Source organism: Meles meles, chromosome 5, assembly GCF_922984935.1.
Source record: "Meles meles chromosome 5, mMelMel3.1 paternal haplotype, whole genome shotgun sequence".
Taxonomy (NCBI): domain Eukaryota; kingdom Metazoa; phylum Chordata; class Mammalia; order Carnivora; family Mustelidae; genus Meles; species Meles meles.
The window spans coordinates 91,578,297-91,604,127 of NC_060070.1; the positions used below are offsets into that span (position 1 = coordinate 91,578,297).

General features: G+C 52.0%; 1 protein-coding gene across 3 annotated transcripts in view; it reads left to right on the forward strand.

Moving 5' to 3' along the window:
- The first annotated feature begins 10,154 nt into the window (after nucleotides 1-10,154).
- Nucleotides 10,155-25,831, forward strand: part of TTBK1 (tau tubulin kinase 1) — a 40,829-nt gene continuing 25,152 nt past the window's right edge. The window contains exons 1-12 of one of the 3 annotated variants that reach the window (XM_046005482.1): nucleotides 10,155-10,224; nucleotides 13,218-13,379; nucleotides 18,281-18,428; nucleotides 18,674-18,747; nucleotides 18,919-19,059; nucleotides 19,822-19,926; nucleotides 20,559-20,624; nucleotides 21,082-21,174; nucleotides 21,260-21,385; nucleotides 22,678-22,832; nucleotides 23,753-24,008; nucleotides 24,237-24,415. In XM_046005482.1, coding sequence (XP_045861438.1) covers nucleotides 13,272-13,379; nucleotides 18,281-18,428; nucleotides 18,674-18,747; nucleotides 18,919-19,059; nucleotides 19,822-19,926; nucleotides 20,559-20,624; nucleotides 21,082-21,174; nucleotides 21,260-21,385; nucleotides 22,678-22,832; nucleotides 23,753-24,008; nucleotides 24,237-24,415 — 1,451 coding nt within the window. In that variant the 5' untranslated portion in view covers nucleotides 10,155-10,224; nucleotides 13,218-13,271. The remainder of the gene's footprint in view (nucleotides 10,225-13,217; nucleotides 13,380-18,280; nucleotides 18,429-18,673; nucleotides 18,748-18,918; nucleotides 19,060-19,821; nucleotides 19,927-20,558; nucleotides 20,625-21,081; nucleotides 21,175-21,259; nucleotides 21,386-22,677; nucleotides 22,833-23,752; nucleotides 24,009-24,236; nucleotides 24,416-25,831) is intronic. The other 2 variants (XM_046005484.1, XM_046005483.1) reach the window with 2 other exon arrangements.

Consider the following 25,831-nt stretch of genomic DNA (forward strand, 5'->3'; position numbering starts at 1 on the left):
ATATCATAGTATCTATTATAAATATTATCTGTTATTTTATTTTTTAAAAGATTTTTATTTATTTATTTGACAGAGATCACAAGCAGGCAGAGAGGCAGGCAGAGAGAGAGGAGGAAGCAGGCTCCCCGCTGAGCAGAGAGCCTGATGCGGGGCTCAACCCCAGGACCCCAGGACCCCAGGATCACGACCTGAGCCGAAGGAAGAGGTTTTAACCCACTGAGCCACCCAGGCGCCCCGATATGTGTTACTTTAATAATAGATATATATGTATATAAAATCTATCCATAATAGATACCCATGGATCCAACAGATATCATATCTAAAATAAATATAATAGATAATAGATTACTTATATGTAATTGTCTATACACGTATACACTAGATCAAACTGGTTGGTTATATTTGTATCTTTCAGATCTTCTATATCTTTATTTTTTTCCCATTTGTCAATTACTGAGGTAATTTTTTTGAAATCTCCCTTTGACCGTGTATTTAAATTTTTTCCTTGTAATTTTACCTATTTTCATTTTGTATTCTGAGACTATTATTATGTGTGTACAAGTTTAGAATTTTTTTTTTAATCTTCATTTTATTTATTTTTTCAGTGTAACATTATTCACTCTTTTTGCACAACACCCCGTGCTCCATGCAAAACATGCCCTCCCCATTACCCACCACCTGTTCCCCCAACCTCCCACCCCTGACCCTTCAAAACCCTCAGGTTGCCCCAACCTCCCACCCCTGACCCTTCAAAACAAGTTTAGAATTTTTATATGTTCTTAGTGGTATACTTTTTGTCCTCATGATGTGATCCACTTTCCCCCCAATAAATTCTTTTAGACTTACATGTTTTTACATCTTCAGTTTTAACATTTTTGTCTTTCTTAAGCAGCTTATACCTGCATTTTAACAAACCTGATGCTCTATCAATGAATTTCTTCCATTTATATTTATTGTGATTACTAACATATTTGTATATTTTCCTATTATCCTCTTTTGTGCTTTATATTTGCCATGCTTTTCCTTGTTCTTTCTGTTGTTCGTCACACTTTTTACCCCCTGTCTTTTAAAATTTTTTTTCCTTTGCCATTGCATTAGTGTTAGGTGTACAACATAATGACTTGATATAAGTGTGTGTTGTGAAATGATCGCCACTGTAAGTTTAGTTAACATTCATCACCACATAATTACAAATATTTTTTTCTTGTGATCAGAAGTGTTACAATCTACTCTCTTAGCACCTTTCAAATATACAGTGAAGTATTATTAACTATAGTCACTATGCTGTACCTTACATCCCCAGGACTTATTTATCTTATAACTGGAAATTTGTACCTCTTGACCACTTTCTTCCACTTTGCTCAATGTCCCTCCTACCTTGACTCTGGTAACTCCCAGTTTGGCCTCTGTATCTATGAGCTTGTTTTTGTTGTTTTTTCTCAAGATTGAACATAGCCATTCTAACGAGCACGAGGTGACCTATCATTGTGAGTTTTTTAAAGATTTTTTTTTAAAAAGTAATCTCTATACCCAGCATGGGCCTCGAAACTACAACCCGGAGATCAAGGTTTGCACACTCTACCAACTGATAGACTGCCAGGCACCCCAAAGATATTATTTTTAAGTAATCTCTACACCCAATGTGGGGCTCAAACTTACAACCCTGAGATGGAGAGTTGTATGTTCCACTGACTGAGCCAACCAGGCGCCCCTATCACTGTGGTTCTGTTTTGCATTTTCCTAATGATTAGTGACATCGAGCACCTTTTCATGTTCCTGTTGGCCATTTGTATGTCTTCTTTGGAATATATCTGTTCAGGGCCTTTGCCTATTTTTAGTTGGATTATTTGTGGGTTTTTGTGTGCTATTGAGTTATATGAGTTCTTTATATATTTTGGGTATTAACCCCTTATCAGATATGTGATTTACAAGTTTGTTTTTTTTTTCCCATGCCATAGGTTGTCTTTTCATTTTTCTGATTGGGGGTTGGGGGTTGGTTTTTTTGTTTTTGTTTTTGTTTTTTGCTGTGCAGAGGCTTTTTAGTTTGACGTAGTCCCACTTGTTTATTTATTCTTGTTGTTGACTGTAATTTATGTGTCATATTAAAAAAAATCATTGCCAATAACCATGTAAAGGAGCTTTTCCCGGGGCGCCTGGGTGGCTCAGTGGGTTAAAGCCTCTGCCTTCGGCTCAGGTCATGATCTCAGGGTCCTGGGATCGAGCCCCGCATCGGGCTCTCTGCTCCGCAGGGAGCCCGCTTCCTCCTCTCTCTCTGCCTGCCTCTCTGCCTGCTTGTGATTTCTGTCTGTCAAATAAATAAAATATTAAAAAAAAAAAAAGGAGCTTTTCCCCTATGTTTTCTTCTAGGAGTTTCATGGTTTCGGGTCTGACATGGTTACGGGTCCTCCAATTAGAGGAGCACCTGGGTGGCTCAGTCGGTTAAGCATCTGACTCATAGTTTTGGCTGAGGTTGTGATGCCAGGGCCACGGAATTGAGTCCTGCGTTGGGCTCCATGTGCAGCACAGAGTCTGCTGGAGATTTTCTTTCTCCCTCTTCCTCCACCTCTCCGCCTGCTTGCATGCACACTGTCTCTCATTTCTCATATAAATAAATCTTAAAAAAAAATAGAAAAGAGGGATACCTGGGTGGCTCAGTCCATTAATCATCTGCCTTCGGCTCAGGTCATGATCCCAGGGTTCTGGAATCGAGTCCCACATCAGGCTCCCTGCTCAGTGGGGAGTCTGCTTCTCCTTCTGCCTGCTGCTCACCCTGCTTGTGCTCTCTCTCTCATTCTGACAAATAAATAAATAAAATCTTAAAAAAAAAAAACTAGAAGACTAAAAAAATTTTTTTAATCCAATTTGAGTTAATTTTTATGAGTGGTATAAAATAGGGATTTAGTTTCGTTTTTGTTTTTTTTTTTTTTGCATGTGAATATCCAGTTTCCCCAGAACCACTTATTGAAGACACTATCTTTTTAAAAAATGTTATTTTATTACTTTTTAAAGATTTTATTTATTTATTTGACAGAGAGAGATGGTGAGGGAGGGAACACAAGCAAGGGGAGTGGGAGAGGGAGAAGCAGGCTTCCCACAGAGCAGGGATCCCAATGCAGGGCTGGATCCCAGGACCCTGGGATTGTGACCTGAGCCGAGGTCAGACACTTAACGACCCAGACACTCAGGCACCTCTCAAAATTTTTTGAATTGAAGTATAGTTGACCCACACTGTTACATTAGTGTCAGGTGTACCACATAGTGATTGGACGAGTCTAGATTTATGTTCAGAAGTGTAGCCTCCCTCTGTCACCACACAGCGCTGTTACAGTACCATTGACTGTACTTCTTATGCTCTTCCTTTCATCCCCATGACTTCCTCCATAACTAGAAGACTGTATATCCCACTACCCTTCACCCATTCTGTCCACCCTCCTACCACCTTACCCTCTCAGCAACCATGTTTACTATCTTATTTAGGAGTCTGTTTCTCTTTTATTGTGTTTTTTTTAATTTGTTTGTTTTAGATTCCACATATAAATGAAATCATACAGTATATGTCTTTCTCTGTCTGATTTATTCCACTTAGCAGAATGCCCTCTAGGTCCATCCATGTGGTCACGAGTGGCGAGATCTCATTCTTTTTTGTGGCTGAGTAAGAGCCCACTGTCTCTATACACCACATCTTCTTTATCCATTCTTGTATCAGTGGACACTTGGGTTGCTTCCATATCTTGGCTATTGTGAATAAAGCTGCAGTGAACTACAGGGGTGCTTCTGTCTTTCTAAATTAATGTTTTCATTTTCTTCAGGTAAATGCCCAGAAATGGAATTACTGGATCATATATGATACCTCTATTTTTAGGCTTTGTGGTTTTTTAAGATTTTATTTATTTATTTGAGAGAGAGAGGGTGAGTGCACAAGCAGAGGGAGGAGCAGAGGAGAAGGGGATGGGAGGGGAAAGAATCCCAAGCAGTCTCTGAGCTTAGCTTGGAGCCAGATGAGGGGCTCAATTTCATGACCCAGAGATCATGACCTGAGCTGAAACTATGAGTGAGACACATAAGTGGCTGAGCCACCCAGGCGCCCCTGACTGACTTATCTCTCTTTGCATAATACTCTCTAGCTCCTTCCACATTGTTGCAAATGGCAAGATTTCATTCTTCTTTTTTTTTTTTTTTAAGATTTATTTATTTATTTGACAGACAGAGATCAGAGGCAGGCAGAGAGAGAGGAGAAAGCAGGCCTCCTGCTGAGCAGAGAGCCCGACGTGGGGCTCCATCCTAGGACCCTGGGATCATGACCTGAGCCAAGGCAGAGGATTTAACCCACTGAGCCACCCAGGTGCCCCAAGATTTCATTCTTTTTAAACATTTGCTTTTTAAGTAATCTCTACACCCAGCGTGGGGCTTGAACTTACAACCCCCAGATCAAGAGTCTGCGTGCTCTACTGACTGAACTAGCCAGGTGCCCCTATTTTTAGTTTTTTTAAAGGAACCTCCACACTGTTTTCCACAGTGTTTGCACCAATTTACATTCCCATCAACAGTGCAAGAGGGTTCTCTTTTCTCCACATCCTTGCCAACACTTGCTATTTTTTGTCTTTTTGAGACTAGCCATTCTGATAGGTATGGGGTGGTATCTCATTGGGGTTTTGATTTGCATTTCCCTGATGATGAGTGATGTTAAGTATCTTTTCATGTATCCATCGGTCATCCGTATGGAAGAAATTACCTTTTCTTCACTGAATATCCTTGGCTCCCTTGTCAAATATTAGTTGGCCTTATATGCATGGGTTTTTGTGCTCTTGATTCTGTTCCACTGGTTATATGTCTGGTTTTATGCTGGTACCATATTGTTTTGATCCTCTAGCTTTAGAACATAGCTTGAAATCAGAAGGTGTGATGCTTCCCACTTTATTCTTCCTTCTCAGAATTGCTTTAGTTATTCAGGGTCTTTGTGGTTCTATATAAATTTTAGGGTTGTTCTACTTCTGTGGAAAAAGGTCATTGGAATCTTGATAAGGATTTCATTGAATCTATGGATGGCTTTGGGTACTATGGTACATTTTCTTGTACCTATTGACTATTTGTATGTCTTTTTTGGAAAAATGTCTATTTAGATCCCCTGCCCATTTTTAAAGTGGACTGTACTTCCCCCCCCCCCATTGAATTGTATGAGTCCTTTATGTATTTCAGATATTAACCCTTTAACAGATTCATGATTTGCACGCATTTTTCTCCCATTCCATAACTTGTCTTCTCATTTTACTGGTTTCTTTCGTTGTTGAGCCTCACCTGTTTAACAAGCAAAAACCTGGGCAGGATTTATGAAACAATGATGTTTGAACATTGGCCATCAAGCAGTGTACGACAGCGATCCCCCCATCCCCCAGACTGAAAACAGCCAGGTGAGCTTTTGTTTACCGCACCCACATATTGCCTGCAGGTTTTCTGGGTTTCCAGGCTGAGCCCAGTTATCTCCTGGAGCTGAGGAGGCAGAGTGGGGAGTCCACGGAGGCCAAGGTAGCTGGTATGTGGAACAGAGCACAGGACAGAAGAGAGAGCTTTGGAATCTTCAGAGTGATCTCTGTGAGGGTCGGCTGTGGACTGATCAGCACAGGTGTGTGAGGAAACTTGCTGTAGCGGGAAAAGAGCTACCTGAAAGCAGCAAAGTGAACAATTTCCATAGCTCACACAACAATGCAAAAAGTGCCTGTTCCGGGGCGCCTGGGTGGCTCAGTGGATTAAGCCATTGCCTTTGGCTCAGGTCATGATCTCAGGGTCCTGGGATCGAGCCCCACATCGGGCTCTCTGCTCCACAGGGAGCCTACTTCCTCCTCTCTCTCTGCCTGCCTCTCTGCCTACTTGTGATCTCTCTCTCTGTCAAATAAATAAATAAAATCTTAAAAAAAAAAAAAGTGCCTGTTCCCTCCAGCCAATGTGGGAAAACCTCATAATTCATGGGGCATGAGATAAAATATGCTGAAGTCTTTTGCCTCAGGGATGGGGAAAATTATCCTTAGACTAGAAGCTATTAGGTTCCACCTAATAAAGCTTAACAAGTAAGCCTTAATGGATCAAACTGTTTCTGAGTAAATTAGTTGCTTTCTAGAACAAAGCTTAAGAATATTTGCTAAAATACAAAAATATTGTATACAAACAAAAACACAAACCCAACAAAGTAAAATTCGCACTATTTGACATCCAGTAAAAAAAAAATATATATGGTATGGAAAGAAGCAGAAAAATATGACCCAGAGTGAGAAGAAAGATCAATTGAAAGTGGTCTAGAAAGTATTCAGATAATAAAATTTGTAGGCAGGTACATTAACATGGTTATTTTTTTTTAAAGATTTTATTTATTTGTCAGAGAGAGGAGCGAGAGTGAGCACAAGCAGACAGAGTGGCAGGCAGAGGCAGAGGGAGAAGCAGGCTCCCCGCCGAGCAAGGAGCCCGATGTGGGACTCGATCCCAGGACGCTGGGATCATGACCTGAGCCGAAGGCAGCTGCTTAACCAACTGAGCCACCCAGGTGTCCCTTTTAACATGGTTATTATAAGTATTCCATATGCTTAAGAAGTTAGAAGAAAAATCAAACATTAAAGACTTTTGAAAGACCCAGATTGTGGGGCGCCTGGGTGGCGTAGTCAGTTAAGCATCTGACTCTTGGTTTTGGCTCAGGTCATGATCTCAGGGCTGTGAGATCGAGCCCTATATCGGGCTCCACACCCAGTGTGGGGTCTGCCTGTGACTCTCCCTTTCTTCCACTGCCCCTCCCCTGGCTCATGCACACATACTCTCTCTCTCAAAAATAAATCAATCTTAAAAAAAAAAAAAAAAAGAAAGACACATATTAAATTTCTAGAGATGTAAACTAGAATGAAAAATACATCAGATGGGATTAATACCAGCTCAGTTGCTCTAAAGGATAAAATTAATGAACTTGAATACTTATCAGTAGACACCATGTAAAACAAAACACAGTGAAAAAAAAAGATTGGGGAGAAAAGGAACAAAGCATCGGTGAGCCATGGAAAACTTCAAGTGGGTAATTGGAATCTCTGAGGAAAGGGAAGGCAGAAAAAATATTTGAGAAAATAATGGCTGAGATCTTTCCAAACTTGATGACAACTATAATTTCACAGCTACAAGAGCTCAACAAACCCTAAGCACAAGAAACATGGAAAAAAAAAACCCACTACATTTGGGAGCCTGAGTGCCTCAGTGGTTTAAGCCTCTGCCTTCAGCTCAGGTCATGATCTCAGGGTCCTGGGATCAAGCCCTGCATCGGGCTCTCTGCTCAGTGGGGAACCTGCTTCTTCCTCTCTCTGCCTGCTGCTCTGCCTACTTGTGATCTCTCTCTCTCTGTGTCAGCTAAATAAATAAAATCTTAAAAAAAAAAAACAACCAAACAAAAACTATGTCAACTCACATCATACCCAAATAGCTTTAAAACTGGGATAGAGAGAAAATCTTTAAAGTAGCCACAGGAGTAATGGATATTACATACAGAGAAACAAAGGTAAGGATAATTGCTGATTTCTCATCAGAAACAATACAAGCTAGAGTGACAATCTTATAGTTCTGGGGGCAAAATTGTCAACCTAGTATCCCAACTCAATACTCAGATCAGGCTGTGTTCTTCAGCGATTTCCTGTCTGAAGGTCTAGTTCCCCTGACATTGACTCTGAGATGGAGAGGATCATACAAGAAATTGACCAGGAAGTATTCTGAAGATCAACATCAGTAGAGGAGTGAAGAAAGCAGGACTATTGAAGATGCAGCCTCAATAGAAGTCCCGGCTGACCATAGCAGGAGTTTTGAAAATGGATGTCCCTTCAGAAATATCCCGAGTTGGGGTGAGGAGGCCAGACCTTTGTCCTCACAGGCTGATGATCGTTGGTTGGATATGGATTGTGCCAGAAAGCGTTCTTGATGTTGAATGGGGCAGCACCCTTGGCCAGGGGCAATTTCCAGAGAGGGAGCCAGCTCAAGGCACTCAGACTTCAGCACCCAAGGCAGCTAAAGGAATGAGTACCTAAATTCTGGAGGGGGATCTGGATGGCTCATGACATTTTCCATTACACTTCCAAAAACCAAGTGTAGAAAATCCAGTCTTCTTAGCATGGCTCACAGGGCCCTATGCAATCCTGAGTATGCCCACCCTCAGCTCACCTCATGCCCTCTTCTCAGCTTGGAAGTCTCTCCCACCCTCAGGCCTGGCCCCTCTTGTCTGTTGCAAAACTCTTAATCCTTCAATTTATGGTGGAATTCACCTCCTCTGAGTGGTCTTGCTGACTCAGTCGTCCTTCCTCCCAGCATCGTGGTTAGGAGCGTGGCCTGTGAAGCCAGAGTTTGAACCCCAGTTCTGCCATTTGCTGGCTGTGTAACCCAAGGCAAATTACTCAACCTTTCTGTACCTCAGTTTCCTCCTCTATAAAATGGGTGTAACATTAGTACTGATGCACCCTAATCCTGTTATGAGGATTAAATGAGTTAATAGGTGTAAAGTTAGAACAGTGTCTGGCAAGAATAAATGGTTGCCATTTGTCGTTGCTAATGGAGGCCTCTATGCATTTGTGGAAGGCACAAAGGATGAGAAAGACAAAGTGTAAAGTACGTTCAGAGAATGTTGAGTAATTAACCTGGTCAAAGGGTGGTAATAGCCTTTATATAGTATTATTATTACGTTGGGAAGAATTTTTAATGTCACAGTAAAGAGTGTGCATTTTGGGCGCCTGGATAGTTCAGTTGGCTAAGCATCTGCCTTCGGCTCAGGTCATGATCCCAGGGTCCTGGTATGGAGTCAGGCTCCCTGCTCAGTGGACAGTCTGCATCCCCCTCTCCCTCTGCTCCTCCTCCCCACCCACCCCTGCTTGTACTCCCTGCTTTCTCTCATGCTCTCTCAAATACATAAAATCTTTTTTAAAAAGAGTGCATCTTGGGATGCCTGGGTAGCTCACTTGGTTAGGCGCCTGCCTTTGGCTCAGGTCATGATCTCCAGGTTCTGGGATCAAGCCCCATGTCTCCCTCCCTGCTCAGTGGGCAGTCCCCCTGTCCCTCTGCCCCTCCCTCTGCTGCCCCTCCCCCTGCTCCTGTGTGCAAGTGTGTGTGCTCGTGCTCTCTCTCTCTGAAATAAATAAATTAATTAATTAAATCTTCTAAAAAGTAAAAATAAAAAGAATGCATCTTATTTGTAATCAGTAAGAAACAATGACAAAATTTGCCAATAGATGGAAAGAAGGGCCAAAGACAGGAGCAGGTTGAACCAGGATGTAAGGTCTGTGTGTGGGGAGGTGAGTTCTAGGCAAGGGATGTGTGAGAAGAAATAGGGGATGGAGGGATGCCTGGGTGGCCCAGTCGTTAAGCGCCAGTCTCGGCTCAGGGCATGATCCCCAGGGGCTTGAGATGGAGCCCCACATTGGGCTCCCTGTACCGTGGGAAGCCTGCTTCTCCCTCTCCCACTCCTCCTGCTTGTGTTCTTTCTCTCACTGTGTCTCTCTCTGTCAACTAAATAAACAATCTTTTAAAAAACAACAACAACAAGAAGAAGAAGAACAACAACAACAACAAAACCCTCCTTTCCCCACGTGAGGGGAAAGGAGTTTAGAGGAAAGTAGTATGAGCACATGGAAGGTGCAGTGGGGCAATCATTTCAGGCTGATAGAGACAGGTAAGGAGTGACAGAGACATGCTGGGAAGGAAGAAGATAAGGGATGATCAAGACAGATGAGGTTTGTGGGGAGAGGTAAGGAGGGAGGGGGTCCTGCCAGAGTGAGAGGTGGCGGTCAAGTGAATGGCAGAAACCAGCGAGGAGAACCGAAGAGCTGGAGTGGGACCATCTGAAGACGAACCCTAAGGCTGCAGGCGTGGAGAGAGGAGCGGAGTGGAATGTGATGTCAGAGAAAGGGCGGTGATGTAAGAGCCGGGCGGTGGGGCGGTGATGTCAGGGTTGGTGCTGATGCTGGCGGCGCAGTGCATTGTGGGCAGCTCCCCGCTCCGCCGCTGCCTCCGCCGTCGCCCGAGGAGGATCGGGGCCGGGCCGGGCCGGGCGGGGATGATCCCGGGCGGGAGGCCGCCGCCGCCGCCGCCACCGCCGCCGGAGGGAGCGGGCCGCCCCGCGCCGCACTGAGCCGCCCCCGCCCCGCCCCGGCCCCGGGGGATGCGCCGCCCCGAGCCGCTGCCTCCGCCGCCGCAGCCGCAGCCGCAGCGGGCACAGAGCAGGTGAGGCGGGGCGGGGCCGGCGGCGGGCCGGCGGGGTCGGGGCGGGGGCTCCCCTGCGGGCTCCGCGGGCCTCGGGCCCGGCTCGCCTCCCAGCGCAGCCTTCCCCAGCTCCCCCTCCCTGGGCCGTGTCCGCCGGGACGCCCGCCGCTGGCCTACACAGCCTGGGCCGCATCCCGAGGCCTGGAACGGCTCCCTGCCCCCCGCCCCCCCACCCAGCCCCAGCACACACACTCGCCCTCGCCAGCCAGCACCCCACGGCCTCTGCACCGCGCTTCTCAACGCTGCCCCCGTCCCCACGGCTTCACCCTGCTGTCACCCTGACAAGCCTTCCCAGCTGCCTCCATAACCTCTCTCCCTCGTCCTCACTCCCTCCGTCCCTGAGGCCGGTTGCCTTACCTACTTCCTCACCCCTTCAGCCCTGCCCAGAAGCCCCTCCCGGGGACCTGCCGCTCCCTCACCTGTCATCAGGATTGCTGCTCATCGCCTGCTTCTGTCTTACCCAACCCCCTCCACGGATCCTGTCACCACCCCCCCATCCCTTCCCTTCACCTCTGCCTCCTTCCTCCTCCTTCCTCGTCTCTTTTCACCTGTTCCCACTACCCCTCCCTGGGTTCCTTCACCTCTCCTTACCTGTGCTCCCAGATTCACACAGACACCTGGCTCACACCTTGCACAGTTACACATCAACACCTCTACTCACACACCATGATGAGCTCCCTCCCTCGCTGTGTCTCCCTGTCTCCCCATCCCACCCCCCACACAATTGGCCCCACACTGTCTGATAGACACTTATAAAAACCTTTTCCACAAGCCCCTTCCCATGGCACACCCATGCCTCCACATACCCAAAGGGTCCTGAGGAGGCAGTAATGGGGCAGCTAAGTTCCTTGTGGTCTGTCGTCCAGCCTAGTCTAAGCTGAGGGCAGTCCTCAGAGGCAGAGAGTGAGGATGGTGGACAGGAAGAGGCCGGGAACCCCATTTAGCCTCTGGCCACCACTCTCTTTTCCCACCCCACCTGTTCCTTCTAGGCTTGTCCATCTTGAAACTGGTTGCTACACCCCAAATTTCCACACCAACCTATAGAATCTACCATCACAGAACTGGAAGGCCCACCAGGGGTCACCAGCTGCTCCAGGCTCGCTCCCAACTGGTTCAGTGTCTTCTTCAGTCTCGTCCTCAACCTGTTTCCACCTTTAGTCCAGAACCCCCCACCCCCTGCCTCTCCCTGTACCCTGCCATTGCCCTCACTGCCCTCTGGATTCCTGATGCCCCACAAGCCACTTTGGCAGAAGGTGGGCAGCGGCCTATTTGATTGACATCCCCATGGTTCTGAATCTCTGAAGTTGGGTGGCTTGGAGAAAGAGTCAGCTGAGTCACTTGAAAAAAGATAGGACAAGAGCAACGGTGTCCCTCTGCATGAAGACCTCTTCTCCACATGTCCCTCATGGCCCACTATGACATGTTGAAGGTGGTTTCTATGCCTTTACTACCCCATACTGCCCCCGTATGAGGATGACTAGACACAGGAGCCTGGGGGAGCTATCCCCACCCCAAGGAAAGACAGGTTTATGGAGTTTTTGCCCCATCCATGCGTACCTTGGTCACTATCTTCCTCCCCATCTCCATTCTACCCCACCTTGTCCCCAGCTAGAGCGACTGCTTTCCCACAGTGACTCTCCCGGGTCACTATGAGGGCAGAGTAGTGTGCTTATCCAAAATGTAGGGGGAAGGGGGAAGAAAGACAGGAAATGGCCTTGATTCAAATTCTGCACGGGGTTGACAGAAATCTCAAAAAGCAGCCCGCTGTCTGTACACATGCACATCACAGACAGACACAACAACATGCATAAGCACCCATGGACAGATGGACAGGAACAGACACGAAGACACACGGACACACAAAGACATACACATACTCACCGAAGGACACATGTGCAGATACACACACAGACACATACATGTGCACACACATTTATTTCCCTGGATAACACTGGTGGGCTTTCCCAAGCCTCACACTCAGGACACTCTTTGACATCCATCTTCTACCTCTGCAGCCTTCTTGTTCCAGAGCAGACAGAAAGGTGTGGTCAGAGCTCTCAGTGCATGCCCACCGCGACCTGCTGCTCCTCGGCGTTCCTCCCGCCTCTCACACCTATCCCACACCCTGTTGTCCCCAAGACCCCACCCCATCCGCCCAGTTCAGCATGTCTCTCTCCATGGGAGTGGCTGCAGGTCTGTGGTCCCTCTGAAATCCATGTGCTGAGTCCATCACCTTTGTTCATCCCATGGATGGCATCCTTGCTTCTGAACCTCATGGCTGTCAGTGAGTTGGACTCACCCCTGAGAATGGTGTGTGCCTCACACAACAGCAGCCTCCTCACTTGGCACCATCCCCAAGGGGCTGCTGTGCAGCTCCTCGCCTTGATTATCCCACCCCCTGTGGTGGATGAGCAGGTCTGCATCACTCCTGGGCGGCTCTCCCACGGGTCACCCCTCGGTCAGCAGGACTCCCTATTTTAGTAAGCTTCAGATGCTCAGCTCCATGGGCATTTGGTGTTACCTCTGCGTAGCAATGTGTGGGTGCGGGGGGGGGGGGGGGCAAAAGTCACTCAGATGGCCCTTCTCAGCCCAAGTGTCCCCTGCACAAGCATGGGTGGGGGGGGGGGGGTAACAAGTGTCCTCCACGTTAGCATCTCTCTCTTTGGGAAACGCTGTCCCCCCCTAGCCTGCTCACACAGCATTTTCCTCTCCTTTTTTCAACATGTGTGTCCTGTTGCTGGGTTTCCCATCCCCAGTTTTTAGTTTGTGTCTCCATTCCCATGGATAGTATTTCTGTCTTCTCTTGTGACCTCCACCGGGGCGTTTACACAGTGCTTCCCCCAGTAACCCCTGGAGCATCTGCCCAGCCAGGAGAATGGCGCTCCCCTCCTCCGTATCTGCAGGAGGGTCCCGGGTCCTTTGCCTGCCCCACTCATGGCCCCTCCCCCCCCCAGGTAGATGGCCCCCCCAGGGCAGGCCCTGCGGACACCCCTCCCTCCGGCTGGCGGATGCAGTGCCTAGCGGCTGCTCTTAAGGACGAAACCAACATGAGTGGGGGAGGGGAGCAGGCCGACATACTGCCGGCCAACTACGTGGTCAAGGATCGCTGGAAGGTGGTGAGTGACCCGGCGGGGCCAAGGGAGGGGTGGGGAGAAGAGGGGAGGAGAGGAGCAGAGAGGACCAGAGACCTGTTAAAACAGTTGCCCCCAACCTCTCTCCCCTAAGAGGGAGGTACCCCCAAGTTCATCTGCATACTGCTTGAGGTCACTATTTTGGCGTACACTTGTGGACAATCGCTTTCTCCCAGCGCCCTCTCTCACCCCTTTCCCTGCTGGGTCATGTTGCTCGGGCCCAGCCTGGAACAACTCCTGGTTGGACGTCGGAGCAGGAGCTGCAGAGCTCTGTGGGGGAGGCGGGCGGGTGGGGGAGGGGGCTCTTTCGTTACCGGACCTTGGAGAAGGGCAGTGAGTGAGCATGTGTCTCTCCGCTTCCGCAGAGGATGGAAAGGCCTGGCTTTGGGGAAAGAGGCCCTGCGGGCTGCTCCCACCGCAGCCGCACTCCATCTTCTCCTTCCACCCTCCTCCCTTCACTGGTTCCTGCGGCAGGTGCAAGACGCCGAGACTCCATGTCCCAGCGTGCCTTGCTCATCCAGCCCAGGACTTCGGGCTGTTCGGCCTGCTGGGAGTTGTAGTCCGAGCCTCCTCGGGGTTCAGGCCTGGACTGGAGGGGGACCTGTGAGGGGTTGGGGGAAAGGCAGTGTCTGGGGAGTGGGACCTATCGCAAATCAATCCCTGTCTACACCCTTTTCCTTTCGTCGCTTAAGAGCTCTCTGTTGTCCTCTTATTATTGTGGGGGCAGGATGGTGTAGGGCTGATTGCAGGGTGATGTGTGAGCTTGTGGGGAGCCTGGAGGAGAGGAGGGAGAAGAGAGCAGGCCTACACTGAGGCTCTGTGTGGGGGTGTGTGGGAGTTGAGGGGAGAGGCTCAGCTCACCTGGGCTGCAAGGTTGAGGAGAGAGTGGGACCTGGGTGCTAGCTGGTATCCATGGCAACAACCACCCCTCCAGCAGGTTCCCTAAAGGACCAGGGATAGGGGCAAAGGTGGCAGCGTTGTCTGAGATGTCTCTGGGACTGGGAGAGGTGGTGGCACTTGGAGGGCCAGAGAGCTGAGGGAAGGGACCATTTAAGTCCCAGAGAGGACTTCCTGAGAGGGAGAGTGACAGGACAGAAATTGGGGAGGAGGAGCCAGGGCAGTGATCAAGGGAATGAGGGTTTGGCAAAATGAGGAGTGTTCCTTCAAAAACACTCTGGGTCCCCTGACATGAGAGCTTAGTTTCTGACAGATTGGAGGCAGAAGGACGTTTGCCCTGAAGAGGTGAGAAAGAGAAGGTGTTCACACCATACTGAGTTTGGATTAGAACTTTTCACTGCTTTTTGAGGGAGGGGGTGGGAGATGAGTAGGGCGAGAAATGGCGGTGGTGGGAGGGTTGCTGGGGGAAGGGGAAAGTGTTTAATCTCTACCAGGCTGACATCTCTTAACCATCACTCCCTCCCTGGCTCCTGGAGAAGTAGAGAGGGTGGGGTACCAGATGCCTTCCCTCAGCCATCTCCCTGTGAGGGGCGGGGGACAGAGACAGGAGGCAGAACTCAGGAACCGAAGAGAAAATGAACCGGCCAGGATGAAGGGAGGGGTGGTGACACTAGGTGGAGTATTTACAAATAAGAACATTTGACCCTTCTTGAGGGGTGCTTCTCAGAATCAGAATAGCAAACACCACCACCACTGATAAAAACAGCATTCGTTTTGAGCACTCATTGTTTCCAGACACTGTGCAAAATGCCTTACCTGCATTATTTTACCAAACAATGGAATAGATATTATTACCCCCTTTTCACAGGTGTGGAAACAGGTACAGAGACTGACTCACCTCCCACGTTCTCAGGACGGCTGGGTGGAACCAGGTCTATCTGATGGCTGGGTCACCGGCCACTAAGCATTACTGCTTCCTAAGCATTAGCCCACCCAAGAATCAAGAGCACAGAGATGAAGGAGTCTTTGTGACCAGTTCTAGAATAACTTTTTCATTTCACAGAGGAGGAAACGTGGAGGAAAAAACTTAAGAAACTCACTCCAGGTGACCCAGAGCTGGGCCAAGAAACCGGTTTCCCTTTTCCTAAGTGAATGATGGTCTTATTGTATCATATTTGCCCTTCAGTAGCCCTCCTTTGACAGGGGAGGGGATTCTGAAAAAAAATTAGGAGGGAAGGAATAGGGTCTGTCAAAAAGAGGTTGAGAGAACATTCTGGTTACCTGGCTTGGACAGGGCTACATTATGACTTTCATGGGCCCTGGGCGCTTTTGCCTTCATGGTCCCCTTTCTCTATAATAAAGTACTAAAAGCTATATTTTGTGACTGCATTGGTATAAACAGGAATGAATTAACATTATATATTAAAATGTTTTGACCCAAGAGGTTATTTGCTTTCCTTGTGATTTAAACATATTGAAACATTTTTATGGCCCCCTAAAAGTATTATGGGCCACTGTGCCAGCTATGCCCGATGGGTGAGTGGCATCTGTAGGGCCTGGGGAGGAGGGGTGTTAGGTGAGTGGGTGGGCGCAGACCCCCAGCTTGCTGCCTCAGGGAGGTTCGGTAATGGGTGTGGCAGGGTATGGAGGGGGTTAAGAGAGGAGAAACAGCTTCTGTTTGGAAGTGAAGATGGCAGAGAAATACCATTGGCCACCCTCGGAAATTGGGGAGAGGGTATTGGAAATGTCTTGGTGCCCTGAGCCCTCCTTACCACCTCTTAGGAGGGCTTTGGAGCTTGGCAGATTCGGGCTTGAATCTCAGCACTCACACCTTTAAGCCCTGTGCTGTCACCAGTTGCTGTGGGGTCGTGGTTAGGAGTTGTGGGCTCTGAATCAGAGTGCCTGGGTTTAAGGGAAACTTGGCGTGGCTGCTTACTAGCAAGTGTGACTTGGGGCAGAGTACTTAATTCCCTGCACCTTAGTTTTCCTTCTGTGCAAAATGGTGACTCTTATGACCTTCCGCACCTGTGTTGTCAGGAACCTTAGGGGACGAGCTGAGATGATGTCTGGGAGTCTGGAACACAAAACCCCAGATGGGGCTTTTGTTCTCTCCCTCACCCCCTTTCTTTTATGCCGGCACACAACAAACCATAAAGGATTCTAGAAGATACTAGACTCTCCCCTGAGTTTAAAGTTCCCCAGAGGGAGACATGCCGTTTCTTCCCTTGAGTCTGCATCTATCCCCTCCGGATTCTGAAATTCTTCTAGGAGGGGCGCCTGGGTGGCTCTGTTGGTTAAGTGTCTGTCTTTGGCTCAGGTCATGATCCCAGGGCCCTGGCATCATGCCCACCCACCCCCCAAAAATCAGGCTCCCTGCTCAGCGGGGGCCTGCTTCTACCTCTCCAGCTCCCCCAGCTTGTGCTCTCTCCTTCTTTCTCTGTCAAATAAATAAATAAATAAATCTTAAAAATTTTTTTTTAAATGAAATTCTTCTAGGAGTCTGACTTAACTTTTGTCTCAAGTACAGAGAGACTCTGGTTTCACACCGTCTTTCCTCCTTTTTCTTTCCCTGTCTCCTTCCTGGGCACAAGAGCCTTCAGGACGCAGCCAGAGGTGCACTTCTGTCTAAATCTTCCTTTCATCCTCTGTCTCTTCCTGGAGTGGTGTCAGCTGTCACCCGCTGGGAGCTCCCAGCCCTGGGCTCTGGCCTGCCCCCTTCCCCCTTCCATCCCCATGCTTCAGCCACCATTAAACATTTAATGGGACCTGAGTGCTGAAGAAGTGCTAAGGGGCGGGCTTAGAGATGCATGGGGCTCAGAGTCCCTTTAGAGGCTGGCTGATCAGAGCAGCCTCTGCCCAATCGCCAGCACGCCCAGCTGCGCTGGTGAGTTAACAAGCCAACGGGAGGCGAGTGAGCCTTCTGGAAGATGTTCAGCGAGGGCAGGCCACCCGTGAGGTGAGCTGTACATCTTTTTTAACCAACTGAGTCCCGGCTTAGAACTCAGCATCTTTTCCTTGTCCCTCATCATTGCCAGCAGCACACTCGCTCTCCAGGAACCCCCGGCGCCTCTGACTTGAAATGATTTTAATCCCTCCCCATCACTCAGCTTTGCTCATCTCCCCTGGCTGGCTCTTCCTCCAACTCAGTTCTCCCCTCTGCCTTTTCGCACTGCCTGCCCTGGGACGCTGGAGGAGGAGGGCCTAGAGGGTCAGGTCTGTACTGCCTCGCCCCCTGGGGGGGGAATAGACGGACTCTCCAAACCTGCATTCCCACCAGGGTCCCCGCACGTGCCCCTGGCCCCCAGAGGAGGCTCACCCTGGTTTGGGGTATCTGACTAGGGGTCTAGGAAGTGCCGTGAGCTTCAGCAGCAGGCATGGGCAGTGAATACCCTTTGGTGAGAGTCTTCCCCCAAATACTTCCTCCCCCCATCGCTCTCTCCCTTTAATAACACCTGTCAGGAGATTGCCCACCTGAAGAAGGGCCCGCTTCTCTGGAAGATCCACTTTGAAGCCGGGAGGTTCTGGAAATTCGTTTTCCTTCTGGATGGTGGTGGTTTAGTCTAGTCGAGGAGTAGGGGAACGGTGATATTTCTTGTCCTTCCAGAGAAGAAAAGTTTCACGATGGCCCATGATCTCTTTAGAACCCTACAAGGCTCGTCTCCATGTCTGTATGGAGTCAGAGTTCTCATATCCTCTCCCACCTCCCACTCTGACATCTAGCGCTGTGTGTGTGTGTGTGTGTGTGTGTGTGTGTGTGTGTGTATGTGTGTTTGTGTGCGTGCGCACACGCATGCACGCCCATGGGCTGAGCTGTCTCTGGCACTAGGAAAGGAGGTGGGGGCCCTGGCCGGTTGGGCAAGGAAGACAGACACAGGGTCCTCCTCTTCAAGGGTAACCATACCCCCACCAAGGAAGGCTAGCAATGGATGGGACGCAGAGCTGCTGAGCCTGATCCCTGTGTTTCCTATCCTCTTCTTCCATCTGCGTAGCTGAAAAAGATCGGAGGTGGGGGCTTTGGTGAGATCTACGAGGCCATGGACCTGCTGACCAGGGAGAATGTGGCCCTCAAGGTGGAGTCAGCCCAGCAGCCCAAGCAGGTTCTCAAGATGGAGGTGGCTGTGCTCAAAAAGCTGCAAGGTGCGGGTCAAGGGCAGGAGGATGGGCAGAGAGGTGAAGGTTGGGATCTGGGGTCTGGGGCTAAGGGAGAGCTGATGGGGGATGCTGAGACAGGGTGGAGTCTAAGGGCGGTGGTGGGGAGAGGGGCAGGCAGAGGGAGTGGGAGAAGTCATGGGACGAGGAATCAAGAACTCACTGGAGACCCTTGAGGATTGGAAGGGAGGAGGAAGGGGTGGGTGTTGGGAGACCCCTCTCTGTTCCCCCAGGAAAAAGCCACGTGTGCAGGTTCATTGGCTGTGGCCGGAATGAGAAGTTTAATTACGTAGTGATGCAGCTCCAGGTGAGTCCCCTTGGGGTCCTCCCTCCACTCTCCCACAAAAGCTTGGGTTGTGACCATGGGCATGGGGAGTGGGCACAGAGCTTTGGGGATGAGGCTGGGCGGAATGTCAAGTGGTGCCGCGGGGAAGGGGGCAGGGCAGCTGAGCCTAGCCAGCCCCCGCTGCCACCCCAGGGCCGGAACCTGGCCGACCTGCGCCGCAGCCAGCCGCGAGGCACCTTCACGCTGAGCACCACGCTGCGGCTGGGCAAGCAGATCTTGGAGTCCATCGAGGCCATCCACTCTGTGGGCTTCCTGCATCGGGACATCAAGCCGGTGAGGGTTGCCCTCCCTGGCCCCTCCTCCAAAGCACACCCCCACCACTTCTCCCTCTCCAGGTCCCATGGTTTCTCCTCCAGAGCTGTGGTTGGGGCAGGAATAGCCTCTTCTACCTGTCCCTTCCTCCTGCTCTCTGCCCCAAGCCCTCCTCCTCCTCTCCCCTGACTGCCCCTGGCCCACATTTCTCCTCTATTCTTCTCTTCTTCTCCCTTACCCCTGCCCTGAGTAGTCCTTGAACTTTGAAAGGTGCAGGGGCTGGGGAAGCACGAAAGGGACCGAGGGGCTGGGCTTGGTGAGGAATTCCCAGTAGCTGATTGTGTGGCATCTTGGATCCCGGTCTTGGAAGAACCTCCAATTCAAATAAGGACTGACAACTGAGGTCCAGAAAGATTGGCTGAATGGCCCAAGGTCACACAGCAAGAACAATTCAGGTCTGCTGCTGCCTCAGAGCAGGACAGGGTCACTAAGTCACTCGTTCCCAAGGACTGGGAACGTCCCAAGGATTGAGGGCTGGATGCATACCTCGGTTCCATCCCCAGCTGGATCATCACCTGCTGCGTGATCTTGGAGACGCCCGATAAGCTCTTTGACCTTGGGGATGCTCAGCTCTCAGATAAGGGGGATCCCTCCTGTCTCTCAGATGGGATGTGATGACCTGCGGTCCAAGGTGGTGTTTACACTTAACCATGGCTCTTGGCGCCCCTTGAGGTGGGCCGGGTGGGGTTGGAGCCCCACGGTCACAGCTACTGTCTTCCCCAGTCAAACTTTGCCATGGGCAGGCTGCCCTCCACCTACAGAAAGTGCTACATGCTGGACTTCGGGCTGGCGCGGCAGTACACCAACACCACGGGGGACGTCCGGCCCGTGAGTACCTCTGCTCGCAGGGACCCCCGGCCGCCCCACCTGGCTCCCCGACCCGGGCACCCTTCGCCAAATCTTCCTGCAGCTGCCTAAGCAGGCCCGGCCTGGGATTCAGTAGGAGCAGCACCCAGCTCGGTCTACACTCGGCCCGTCCCCCCGCTCCTGGAGCTGTCATAGATGCATTAGCCTCACCCCGTGACCCGCACCCTGTGATCTGGCTGCCCACCTGGGTCAGGGACAGACACAGGGGCAGTGAGCAGGGTCAGGAGGCGGGGGTAGGACTGGGGTTGGTGTGTCAGGCTTGGGGGAGGAGGGAGGCAGTCCCGGTTAAAGTAGGCAGAGTTAGGGGCGCCTGGGTGGCTCAGTGGGTTAAAGCCTCTGCCTTCAGCTCAGGTCATGATCCCAGGGTCCTGGGATCGAGCCCAGCATCGGGCTCTCTGCTCAGCAGGGGAGCCTGCTTCCCCCTCTCTCTCTGCCTGCCTCTCTGCCTGCTTGTGATCTCTGTCTGTCAAATACATAAATAAAATCTTTAAAAAAAAAAAGTAGGTAGAGTTAGGCTCGGTAAGCAGGATGGAGATGCGGCCAAAGTCAGGGGTGGTGGGTGAGGGCCCTGCTGTGTGTTCTCCCTTTTGCAGCCCCGGAATGTGGCCGGGTTTCGAGGGACTGTTCGTTATGCCTCAGTCAATGCCCACAAGAACCGGGTGAGTGGCAGAGCCGGGCCTGAGGAGGTGGGGGCAGTGGGGCCCAGGTCAGGGGCAGAGTGTGCAGCTCAGGAAGAGGGACGGGTGGGCAGCCATCGCGGTGGGGACAGAAGTATGGGGCAGAGGCTGGGAGCTGCCACACCAGAGACCACGGCTGGAAGAAGGCTCCGCTGCCATCTCCCTGTGACTTCACCTTTGTCCTTGTTTTTGGAGATTCCCTCCTCTCTGCTCACACCATCCACGTAGGGGGAAGAAGCATGGATGAAAGTTTTGATGTTGGGATTCTATGTGTCTTGGAAGATCAGGGAGAAAGCCATGGTTTCAGGGAGACCTCAGCTCTGCTCACAGAATTTGGGTGTCCGACCTCCCTGAGGCCAGACCCCCTCAGGAAGTGTCAGTCCCAGGGAAAGACCCGAGAGCTGTGGGTGACTCCCCTCACCGCCCCCCACCCCCCCAGGAGATGGGCCGCCATGATGACCTGTGGTCCCTTTTCTACATGCTGGTGGAGTTTGCCGTGGGCCAGTTGCCCTGGAGGAAGATCAAGGACAAGGTAAGCCCTGTGGGGCTGGGTCTGAGGAGGTGGAGGGGGCGTGGGGGCACGGGGGCTCCGTCACCATGTGCCCTCTTGCCTCCAGGAGCAGGTAGGGATGATCAAGGAGAAGTATGAGCACCGAATGCTGCTGAAGCACATGCCCTCCGAGTTCCACCTCTTCCTGGACCACATCGCCAGCCTTGACTACTTCACCAAGCCTGATTACCAGGTGGGAGCCTGCCACCTGGCCCCCGCATCCCTGGACGTCTCCATGGGGGTGACCATCCCCGGCGGCACCCACACTCGCGGGACCCCACTCCCCTGCTAGCTGAGCCCATCTTCCCCGGTCTTCCAACTGCATGACACTGTACTGTGCTCTTGTAAACGGTATTCATAGCTACGAGTTATCAACAGCTGACCCTCTTCTCGGTACTTTTCATGCATTAACTCATTTAAACTTCAAAACAAGCCTTTGGTGATAATGTGTGTTCCTTATGTGATTATTCTAACACTCAACAATTAATGAAGCCAAATGCTTTCAAATATTTCACACCAGAATTCTGCATTACCCCCATTTCACAGATGAGGAAACTAAGACCGGATAGCATGGCAGGGTGCAGGCCGGGCCCAGGCACATCTCCTGACTCCCAAATCCAGAGCTTTTTCCAAGGTGCCACCATCACAGCCCTAGGGGACTCACTTAAATCCTGACAGGAGAGGGGGATGCATTAGTAGTGTCCTGCCCAGGACCCACCATGTGCCAGGCACAAGTCTCCGCACCCCCGAGCACAGTGACAGGCACACAGGGGGCCCTCAGTGAAGTGGGTCCTGCCAACAGAGAGACCCTGCCCTGCATTCTGGAGAGAGCTAAGTCAGAGCTGGAATGGTCTGTGGGCCTTTGCTGGGCTATGGGTGTCCACCACGTCCTGAGCCTGGAGCGCTGGTTGTTGGCACAGATGCCTCACTTGAGTAATAGAAGGCCCTGCCCCCCAGTTCTCCTCCTGGGGTTCCCTAGACCAGACAGCTGCAAGCAAGTGAACATAGAGTGTGCTATGCTAGGAACAGAGAGCTGCGGATCAGGGAGTGTGTGGGCGGGGGAATCAGGGAAGGCTTCGCAGGGGAGAGGACCGGTGGGTTAGACAGTGCCACTAGAGGCAGCAGTCTGTGCAGAGCGTGACCCCAGGTGGTGGCTTTGGGAAACTACCGGGGGCTCCGGGGCTGCTGAGATGGTGGGAATGGCAGACCAGGCTGGGTGGGGATGGTAAGCAGGGGACGGATCCCAGAGGGTTTGGTGTCCAGCCAGTGGGGCTCAAACCAAGATGGTGATTTGCATGCTGATTTGCATATCATGTGCATGTTTTCATTTAAAATCAATGTGCCCTTCTCCTTCCAGTGCCCCCTCTCAGCCCATCCCTGTCCTGGAAGGTCCCTCTCTTCCCCCTGCAGTCCCAGCAACTGCCCCCTCCTCCTGGCTAGCCCCAGGGTCACCTCTCTGTCCTCCCACCACCCCAACCCCTGCAGTTGATCATGTCGGTGTTTGAGAACAGCATGAAGGAACGGGGCATCGCTGAAAACGAGGCCTTTGACTGGGAGAAGGCGGGCACCGATGCCCTCCTGTCCACGAGCACCTCCACTCCACCCCAGCAGAACACCCGGCAGACGGCAGCCATGTTTGGGTGAGTCTCAGGAGGGATGATGGGTCAGTGGGGGGCCAGGACTGTCACCCAGAAAGTCAGCCCTCTCCTCTTCCTACGTGGACACACCTGACTGTCTTTCCTATCCTTGGTGCTCAACCGTGGGGTTCTCGAGCTCTAGGCAGTTCTGCCACCTCTCTGCCTTCAATGCGGGGACACAGCGGGCGTTCTCTTTTGGAGTTTTTGACCTTACTGGGGAGTGGGAAGCCTGAGGGAAATTACTCGAGCCCCACACTTTGTTTCTGTTGTTCACACACATTCCTTTAGGCAGCGTGTCCTGAGCCTGTGTCCAGGGCTGGTGGGGCTCAGAGAAAAAACTCACAGCCCCTGCCCTCAGAGTGCTCTTGGGTCTGGGATATTTGTCATGGACCGGTCTGTGATATCCGAGCGGGTGACCAGCACAAAGACAGAGGCACCCGGGAAGGGGCCAGCGTGATGTAGGGCCCCTCACCCTGCCTCGGGGAGGAGCCAGGGAGAGACAGGGGCAGGGGCTCCAGGAAAGAGACTCCGTAGGGCCTGGGGTGCCCTGTTCTGTGAAGATACCGCTCGAGGAGTTCCCAAGTGATTCTTCTCTTTAGACCCCTTCCTGGTCTAAACGAGGCCAGCCAGCGAACTGCACTGGAAATCTGGGGGGGCCGGGAAAGTAACTGTCTCCTAAAGTGATAGGGTGACATGGCGGCCACGCTGGGCGGCCATATCTCCCTGCGGCCTTGTGCCAGCCTGACGGCAGCCCCGGGACAGGCTTGGTGAACAGGGGATGGTGAGGGGCCCAGGGATGCCCCCACCCCTGCCAAGTCCTCTTCTGTGCCTGCTCCCCGGGGTGGCAGTGACCTGCGGGGCCTGCGCTGGGAGGAGAGAGCACCCCTGCCAGCCTTGCCCACGGCCCCTCCCGGCCTCTCCAGGGTGGTCAACGTGACGCCGGTGCCCGGGGACCTGCTCCGGGAGAACACTGAGGACGTGCTACAGGGCGAGCACCTGAGTGACCAGGAGAACGCACCTCCAATCTTGCCTGGGCGGCCCTCTGAGGGGCTAGGTCCCAGCCCCCACCTGGTCCCCCACCCTGGGGGTCCTGAGGCTGAAGTCTGGGAGGAGACGGATGTCAACCGGAACAAACTCCGGATCAACATCGGCAAAGTAACTGCAGCCAGAGAGAAGGACGTGGGTGGCCTTGTCCCGCTCCCACCCTGGTTCCCAGCCCACGGCCCCCTTCCCGTTCCTCCTGTGTGCCCTCTCCCCAGCCATCCGCCCTTGGGCCCTGCCTCTGTGGCCTCGCCCCATGTCAGGATCACCAGCGTCGACCTCCCTCTGTCTCCTTCACCCTGGGAAAAGCACTTGGCCCACAGCCACCCTGTCGGCCCCCGTTCATGGGACTCCCCTCTCCTGCAGACCCCTTGTGTGGTGGAAGAGGAGCAGAGCCGAGGTGTGGGGGTCCCTAGCTCCCCGGTGCGTGCCCCTCCAGACTCACCGACAACCCCAGTCCGTTCTCTTCGCTACCGGAGGGTCAACAGCCCTGAGTCTGAGAGGCTTTCCACAGCGGACGGGCGGGTGGAACTGCATGAGAGAAGGTAGGTCTGGGGCTGGGCGCATGGCCAGGGGTCCCCTGGTCCCTTCAGCCTTCACATGGCTGCTCTGCAGGGAAGAGCAGATGCAGCGTGGAGGTGGGCAGGGACCCTGGGAGTGTTGAGGGGGTTGTCCTTGGGCCTGGGGTCGACCTTGGTTAGTCAGTGACAAGGCCTGGAGAGGGGGTAGCGGGTACCGAGTTCCCAGCTCATGTCATGAAGGGATGGAGGGGGGAGGTGGGCTGTTGGAGGGGTAGGTTGGGTCCCTGGGCTCAGGAGGAGGCAAGAGGTGAGCCGGTAGGTGGGTGTGCTTCCAGAACCTCTCCTTAGAGACTAATTACAGATGCCTCCGAGCAGCTGACTAGGCTCTCTTCAGCTTTGGGGGAGGGGCCTGGGAGGAGAGACCAGGAAATGCTCCGCTCCAAGAGGGGGTGGATCAAGTTTTGGGGGTCGGGGCTCAGGGATCTGAATGTCACGGGGTTACCTGGTTGGTGGGACAGAGAGTTTAGAGCCAAAATGTGAGGGTGGCCCATGGCCATCAGAGACCAGAGTCAGAACCTCCCTGAGGCTTCTGAGAGAGGCCCCCACCCTCGTGTGGCTCTGAGTGGACCTTCACCACACAGCAGGGCTGCGGTCTTCTCTGCACCAGAAAAGGGGCCTTTCCCAAAGGCCCAGCTCAGGAGGCTGGGTTGCTTCTTCCCATCCATGCCACGTGCCTCCTCTTCCCCACCCACGGCCCCTCCTCTGGATTCTGCTCCAAACTGCACCCTGCCTCTGGGGTGGGACACGGTACCCTTTGCAGTGTGGCAGTGCTCAAGACAGGAGAAGCCTGTGCCAGTCCCTGCGGCAACCCCAGGACAGGGGGACGCGGGCCCAGTGCCCAGGTTGCCAACAGCCCTCATACTTACAGTCACACTCACACGGGTTGGCCTCCCTGGGACTGAAGACCACGTCTGCACCCATGATAGCCCAGCCCAGAGGGTCGAGGAAATAAGGAAAGCCAAGGAACAGTAGTGTGGAAGGGGTGTCAGTGGAGAAGAGAGGTGGGAAGGCCCCAAACAGTCCTGAAGAGCAGACTGGCTTGACCTGGCGTGAACCTTTGTTTCAGGGCTAATGGGAAGAGGAGACGGCTGAGGAGAGACTTTCTGGAAGGGAAGGTTCAAGATCTTGTAGAGCAGGGCAGAGGGTTTGGGTGGGTTCTGGGGCTCTTGGGAGCAGGAAAAAGTACGAAGCTGCTGGGATTGGATGCCCACCTCCCCCTTTCCTTCACTTCCCTTTCCCCCACCTTCAGCGCCTCTCTTCCTTGGGTGCCCTCTCTCCTTTATATCCGTCAAAACAAACCATGCGCTCAGGAAAGGAAGCCACATCAGCCATTTTCATGGCAGGCCTTGAATCTCCTCCCTCAGGGATGTGTGTATTTTA